Raw genomic sequence first — 7,990 nt, 5'->3', positions numbered from 1 at the left:
GAGCGGCTGCCCCCGCCACCCCCGGGAGGAGCGCCGCGTTAGTCACCGCCGTTCGGAGGGAAAACAAAGCTCAGGAACCAGCGGGTGAAAACCCCCGCGGCAAAAGGAGGTTTTTTGTCAACTGTTTCTCGTTCCTGTGAGAGTACCAAAGCAGCTGCACGGCGTAACGAAGGTAAAAAGCCCACGGGATGCACAAGGCGGCTTCGCATACGGTCGAGCACCGCTGGAGATGGGCGGTGAAGGTGCCTCGGCTCCCTCCCTGCAGCCCGCTTCGCTCCGGCGTTACAGCTCCAGGGGCCACCGGCAGAGCTCCTTAGCTTTTTAAACAAGCGCAGACAGAACTTCTCTTGTTCCTCTCCCTGCACCTCTTTGTACATCTGCCCTACAGCTTTAGGGAGGGAGCGGCTGCTTTGAAATCCAAGCGGTAGAAGTAGCAAAGCCTCTTCATCCGTATAGATTTCAGAGGTAGGAGTGCCAAAAAGCATCACAGGCTCTTTGAGTTTTGGATATTTTTCTGTTCATTCACTCGTTCAATTGCTGTTTACAGGAATATTCAAGACAACAGCTGAAATGTGCCATCTACTGGACACACATGCCCAATAAATAAGAAGAAAATGCATAACCCAGACTCTGATTTGACTTGGCAGAGTTCAGTCTGGTCAGGCACTGAAGCACTGGGGTGCAGGTGTAAAGAGCAATCCAACAAGCACAGGTACGCACAGAATACAAATATTCAGATAGTGTCTCTGCAAAGCAACTTCATCTAAGATCCATTTAATATTGAAAGTAGAGTATTTTAAAAGAAACTGGAGTGGCACTTCAGCTCCTCAAACAAAGTTAGTAGCGGATAAAGGATAAACAGAGCAGGAAACAGAATATTTGAGATAGGACACTCTAAAGAGAAAAACATTTGGGTTTTTTTTTCCCCCCACTCTTAGACTTATTGTACAATAATATTAGAAAACATAACCCATAACATTTTGTAGTGCATTTGTCAGTTTACTTTTGAGCAGGGCTTTGTCATGTGCTCGCAGTGATTGTCTCACACCTAAGTTCACTCCAAATGAGGAAGCTGTTTACAGGTCTCTTGACGGAAGCCAGATGGTTCAGACATTCCTGGACTAAGCCACAACTGGAAGCTAGACTAAAGGCTAAGACTAAAAGTCTTAATTCTGTGTAACAAGTTGCACAAGAAAGTTCTTTGAAGTCATCCCAAAAGAAAAGTACATCAGGTATGCTGCAGCAAGACGCTGAACTCCAGGTATCACGTCTCCCACTCACAAGCGCCAAAACCCAACAGTTCAGCAATACAGTCCCATTGATATTCTTACAGGTCCAATATGTCCAGCTTTTAGTTCTGAATGCTAGAAACATTTACATCAGGGCATTACCTAAAATGGGTACAGCTATCTTGGCATGCCAAGTTGCTACTTCTTGGTCTTGGTTTTAAAAAATGCTCTTCTGAGGATGTGTATATATACACACACACATTTTTGTGTGTATATATAGACACACACATATACATGTATGTATCTACACAAAGGCATGAGAGTATAATTAAGCTGACGAGCTAGTCAGCTCAGTCCATTTCAGAAGGCTTAAGCCATGGGAAAAGGATACAGTTGAAGGTAAGAACCTGCAACTGCTCCAACAGACCCTTCACAACTTTAGTTGAAGGGCAGTGTATATATTGCTGAAGTCAGACAGAAAAAATAAGCTTTATGACTTTTATAAAAGTTGTTACCCCTCATGCCAAAGATCAAGTAGAAATAAAAACCAATATTAAAAAGAAAAAAAAAATCTCAGTTTACCTTGATGTAAGCTAAATCTCCAAAGCCACTCTGAGTGAGATCAGTCCGACTCAGATTTTTCCATGTTTACATAAATTAAAGCCAAAGCATTAGCAATCCTAGAAAGCAGTAATAAGTTTACTTTTCAGGTTAAACATCCAGAATTAAAGTGATCCTTCACCACTAATGCATATAAGAAGAATATGCAAGTAGTTACAGTATAAATAAACCCCTCTTTTTTATTGCTTAAATTGCATAGTATAAAACAGAGTGCTGCAGAGTGATGTACACGTGTATTAAAAGAGTAAAAGTGCTGGAAGGAAGTGGAAGAATTGGCAGGTACAAAGTGCCTGCAATTAGAGGCTGGAGCTTTTGTGCTCTGCATTCAGTGCAGTCGTCATTTATTCAGGGAAAAGAGTGAAACGTCCCGGAGGCTGCGCAGGCTGGCACTGATGTCACGCCTCTGTTTCAGATTGCATCTTCCAGTGTATTGGGTCATGTAGTTTTGAGGCACACGTCCCCTCCGGGACAGGATATCCACCATGTGGCTGAGCTTTGACCTGATAGTGGAGTAGTGGAATTGCCTCTCTTTATGCAGTTTTTGGAAATATTCTGCCCTGTGACTGCTCGAATATTCAAAGGACCGGACAGAAGACAGTGAGCCAGTAGAGCTTCCAAGAGAGCACTGAGATGACGATGAAGACAGTGATCGCAGACTAGAACTTGATACAGCCTTTCCAGACAGAAAAGATTCTTCTTTTGACAACTTTCTGTGAAGCAGGGGTGTTTCTGTGTACTCACCTTCCCTTGTCTGCGTCACTGCAGTCTTCAGCAAAACTGAAGTCTGAGTGCCCATCATTCTAGCAGCGACAGAAGTCTGAGTGCCAGTTTCTGTCGTTACAGCACTGGTCTGCGTGGCAGCATTACACATGGTCACTACAGGCTTCTCTTCCCATGGGCCAGTTTGAGTTGATGCGCTTTTCCGTTCCACTATGGCCTCTTGATCGCTGAATGACACCTCTTCACAGAGGAAAGAATGCCCCCGGTTACAAGGTTTTCCTCCAGGAGTATCTTCAGCTTGATCTAGTTTTTTCAAGAATTTCTTTGGAGTACTAGACAATCTGGCAAATTCTGCTCTCAAGTTGCCTTCAACACTATATTCTTTAGGGGACTCGATTCTGTTTGCCAGGTGATCAAATATCCCGCTGTTCCTGCAGCTGGATGGCCGCTTAGGGCTGATGGGCATCGACTGGGCATAAAGAATCCTGAACTGGAGGTCAAAATGTTCAACCACTTGACCTGACAATAGCAGCAAGTTACTGCTGTTCAGCTTCCCGTCAGACCACGTGAAACTGTTGAAAACAAACCAAGATTCACAGTTAGTCTCCAGTGCGTTTCAACACATATAGCTACAGCTAGCAAGACTCAGCTTAGAAGTGCTGCGCATAAGGAAGGTATAAAGTCGATAGACTATTCACTCTCTCTTCTTCAGAAAGAACTCTATGTGGCCATAGCCAAGTGCTTTGCTAACAACAAGTTGTGTAAGCCAGTTTTCCACAGTGGTTTCCAGTTTTGTATTAGTCCCACTTAGGCTCAGCTAGTCCACTTGCCATTGGCATTCATTAATGCCAGGCATGAAGCAAAGTTAATACATCCTTCTTGCAGAAACTCCCCCTTTCCATCGCTTCACCAGACCCCAGCAGACCCCAATACTTGCCTGTAGGAGCCTGTTGTCACTCTAATGCCATCAATTAACATGAACTTCTCATGGACTTTCCCAACAATTTTGGCACCCGACCTCATGTAGTATGTGTTCCCAGTGAGAGTTCGAACTCTCAGCAGCTGTTTCAGAAGAGAAGGGAAAAAGCAACATTAGTTTGAAGTTAACTTCCAAAAAGTTCTAATTAGCAATTCTACCTAAAAGCAGCTACACACACTATGGGAATGAAGTGAACTTCCTTACATTGTCTGTGTGAGTCTTATTAATTACAAGGTGCTTAATTTCTGTGACATTAAGAGAGTCTGGAGAGTCAAGCTGGAGAGAACAGCTCACTCCAATGAATTACCACCCACAAAGTGAGGGGTGCTCCCCATCCAGAGAAATTCTCACTACGCTAAACATAAACCTGTCCAATGACACGACATGACAGTCCTGTCAGCTTATATTTGGAAGAATTAAGTAAACCACCCGGGTCATGTCATCCAGACCCTTTTGAAAGAATGCAACTATGCCTTAGTGAAGAAATGAGATGTTACGAAAGCTATACCACCCTTGAGCTTCCCGTGTTTCTGTTTTCCTTAACAAGCAGTTCCTTGAGCCAAAGAATAAAGCTACTTAGATCTTGCAAAATTAAATGCTTGAAAATTGTTGCTTCCTCAGGACACTTATAACAGTGCGCACTCCACCCAGCACACCAGGTTGTTGCATAGCATGGCTGTAGCTCCTACATACAGGTAGTGTAGGGTAGGAATAGATGTGCCTTTTCTGCGTGATTTTTGCAGAGTTTATGAGCAGTTTCACACATTGGATTAGACTGTACTGAAACCACGCAATACTGAGCCTTGATCTTCAGGAGCTGAGAAACATTTCAGAAAGTCCCCTTTTATACCAGTTACCAAACAGACAGGATACTTCAGTCTTTCAAGAGTCTGATGTTTTAGACGAGGGTATCTTTGAGATCCATAACTATAAACCATACCACAAAAAATAAAAACAAGCCACACCCACCCACAGTTCATACTTACACTTTCCTGCTCAGGACAAACTCCTAAGTTCTTGCACATTTCCAAGAAATGGGGTAGAAAATCCTGGTCAAGAAGGATATAGACGGGGACTTTGCGGTTGTTATAGGCATCCTGAAGGTCAGCGAAGATATCAATATCTGTGAAGGAATCCATCACAAGGGCAATCACCTGCAAAAAAAAAAAAGTGACAACACTTGTTCAAGGGCTTTATTTTACACAAGGCCAGATCACTGCCTCCCCCAGACATTTCTCCTGCTGCTGTCATCAAGGCCAGATGCACATTTTCTTGTCCTGCTTCATAGGCCCTGGCAAGTTAGAGAAGATTCCTATATTCCCACAATGTTTCTATAAATTCACTGTGCCCTGGAGTGCAAAGCATAAGCCTTGAACAGGTTTTTCCCCCTCACGTCTGCTGCTGCTTTTGTATGCTTTCACAGCCAACTTTCCTACATAGTGTCCCATAATATGGCCTGTTGGTAATGCCAGGGAAGCTGTTGCAGCAGAATCAGGAATCCAAACAAGCCGTCTTCACTCCTGTGCTCCCAGCATGGCACACCTGCTACAGCTCACCGCTGCCTGCCGGAGAATTAACTCAAATGGCCCCCTCACTGTCACAGCTGACCATCTCACAGACCCCAACTGATTTCTCTTTGTGTGGGAGGAAGGCAGTGCTGTCCCTATATGAGTTACCAAGAGATAAACTAGGTCTGTGACAAAATATAAACTGAATACATTATTTCCAGACTCTTACTAGATGTTTTCTGAGTTTCCATCCCATAAAATCCTTCCACTCACTCAACAAGTTCTTTACAGAAGGCAAGTCCTAAGATGGGAAGATTTTCTCTCAATGGGCCGAAGACAAGACACCAGTCCTACTTTTATGAACAATCTCTCCAGCTAATTCAGAGCTGGTTTGGTGCTAGAATTGTCACCCTTCAAAACCAGGAACACACATCTGTGTGGGGACGCAAAGGCACAGAAGATTTGGATTCGTGAATTACTTTTCAATTCTCTTTCTGTTATATCAGCATCAAGGATGATTATACAGCCGCTGTGGGTACCTGGCACCTGCCCTTATCAGACACGAGGCATCCACGCACTGCTGCAACACATCCAAGGCGTGTACTCGTGCAACACAGCTGCTCTGTGTGTGGCATTGCCTGTATTTGGAGGAAACATTTCCCACAAGAACAGGCTAAGCTCTGCATTCCCACCTGTGCCCTGCTCCCTAAGGGACCGGCTCTGTATGGATGAGTTGGTGTAACACACACAGGCACGTTGGTGTTTCTAGATAAAGTTAGTTTATGCTTGTGCTTCTTGCGTCTCTCCTGGGCTCTTCTCCACCCAACTTGTCTAAGTGTCAAAGGAAGAAAAATATGATGCTTTTGAAAAGACCAGATGAGCAAGAAAATAACCCTTGAAAACAGAACAATTCACAATAAACTCCTTGGAAACACCGGTGCCTTCAAATGACTATTCAGTTAGCAGCACATTTAGGTTCTAATCCCAGAATGAGCAGCTGAAAAAGAAATATACTTTTTGTCAAAATGATCAAAAGTACAGTTATGTTTGGAAGAGAGAGAGAGAGAGAGAGAGAGAGAGAGAAAACCCTTTTCTCTACACATCCATTCAGGATAGCAGAGGCAAAATAGCAACAGTGTCCCCTTTAGCCACTCAAGCGAACCACATTTGAGCGAGCTGAGAAGAAACTATACAGCATCTGAATTTTTCCCATTCTTCACATTAACCTGAGGAACTCGGACATGGTAGAGCAATATCACACAGCATCTGATATTCAGTAAATTACAGGGAGTCAAAGTTCCTCTCCATTCCATGTCCACAAAAGCATTCCCTGGATCAGGCAGGTACACAGCAGTGCAGGACCAGCTTGCCTGGCCCTTGGCTCAGAGCGAGGGAAGGCATTTGGCAGGATGCTACAGGCAAGATTGTTACAAACAAGTACAGCTTTTTTGAGAAAGAGATCTTTTCGTGGAGTTTACCCAAGTCACCAGACTGGTCTCATCTACCTGATAATGATCCTTTGAGAACAGAGCTTCCTCGGTGACCGTTTCTGGCAAGCAGCCCATCGTTCATGTCATGCTCACACACGCCCTACGCTTCTGCAATCCGAAGCGAGCGGGGACTAAGCTCAGTCGTTGATTCACCCTGTGCCGTGACTGAGCACATGTTACACACAGAGCCAGCGCTTGCTTCACCTGGCCACCCGAAGAGGAAGCTATACATTTAAATTTTAGCTAAGCCAATTGAATGCGTGCTAACGAGAAGGGTGGTTCCCTCCTAGGGATTACAGTTGGAGGCTATAAACTCGGGAAACATAATGAGTTATGGAGAACAGTTAGAAGTTGCTACACGTGTGTGATTTTTAAGCCATACTCTGCATCAGATGAAAACCATCCACTCCTGCAGAAGAGAAGTCCTGCTAAGAGCAGGTCTGCACATTACTTACAGGCAATTAATGAGGTGAAGAAGAGAGATATAATCATAGGGTTATCTCAGTAGATAACCTTCTTTTAGAAGGGAGGTCTTTTTTGTCATATCCTTTAAAGGACAGTAGGAGGTTTCTGCAAGCGAATCCAGCTTGCAGGGCACATCATTAAGGAACCTGGAATAGGAAAACTTTCGCTTTGAATAGGAGCAAGATCAGCTTGAAAAAAACTTGAAGAGAAGGCTCCAGGGAGACCTTAGAGCCCCTTCCAGTAGCTAAAGGGGGCCTACAGGAAAGCTGGGAAGGGACTCTTGATCAAGGAGGGGAGCAATGGGATGAGGGGGAGCAGTTTTAAACTGAAAGAAGGGATTTAGATTAGATATTACAAAGAAGTTCTTTACCCTGAGTGTGGTGAGCCCCTGGGGCAGGTTGCCCCGAGAAGCTGTGGCTGCCCCATCCCTGGAGGTGTTCAAGGCCAGGTTGGACGGGGCTTGGAGCAACCTGGGCTGGTGGGAGGTGTCCCTGCCCAGGGCAGGGGGTTGGAACTGGATGGTCTTTAAGGTCCCTTCCAACTCTAATGATTTGATGAAACCAGTAGATGGTTTGGCCGTGAACAGCAGCAGCAGTTCTGCACGCAGTGCTGGTGGATGGGGAACTCTTGGCCCACCACCTCTAGAGCAATGTCACGGGGAAGGCACCATTCTGCGCGATTAGCATGTGGACACACAGAGTCAGGATGATCACCGCTCCTCGTGCATTTCCCAGCTTGTCCTCCTAACGGGGCTCCCTTCGCTCGACAGAGCTTTTAAAGCCGCTTGGCCTTGCCTAGTGCCACACCAGGGAGATGCTTCAAGGCCCCTTCCAACCTAAACCATTCCACGATTCTATGATACCATTGATTTTCGCTTCGGTTCGCGGACCCGCTGGAGAAGGGCCCCGGGCAGAGCCCGCACCCCCGGGGGGCACTCACCCGCCGCGCGGAGCGGATCTGCCGCCGCACCGACTCCCT

General features: G+C 45.4%; 1 protein-coding gene across 1 annotated transcript in view; it reads right to left on the bottom strand.

Moving 5' to 3' along the window:
* Positions 1-2,187: 2,187 nt before the first annotated feature.
* The window catches only part of LOC104285185 (protein FAM83D-like), an 8,079-nt gene continuing 2,276 nt past the window's right edge, over positions 2,188-7,990 (bottom strand). The window contains exons 3-6 of the mRNA XM_009883615.1: positions 7,952-7,988; positions 4,536-4,703; positions 3,508-3,632; positions 2,188-3,142 (exon numbers count right to left, since the gene is read on the bottom strand). Coding sequence (XP_009881917.1) covers positions 2,188-3,142; positions 3,508-3,632; positions 4,536-4,703; positions 7,952-7,988 — 1,285 coding nt within the window. The remainder of the gene's footprint in view (positions 3,143-3,507; positions 3,633-4,535; positions 4,704-7,951; positions 7,989-7,990) is intronic.

The sequence above is a fragment of the Charadrius vociferus genome, unplaced genomic scaffold (assembly GCF_000708025.1).
Source record: "Charadrius vociferus isolate BGI_N301 unplaced genomic scaffold, ASM70802v2 scaffold320, whole genome shotgun sequence".
NCBI lineage: Eukaryota > Metazoa > Chordata > Aves > Charadriiformes > Charadriidae > Charadrius > Charadrius vociferus.
The sequence above is the reverse complement of the archived record's forward strand: the minus strand, read 5'-3'. Positions and strand labels throughout refer to the sequence as shown.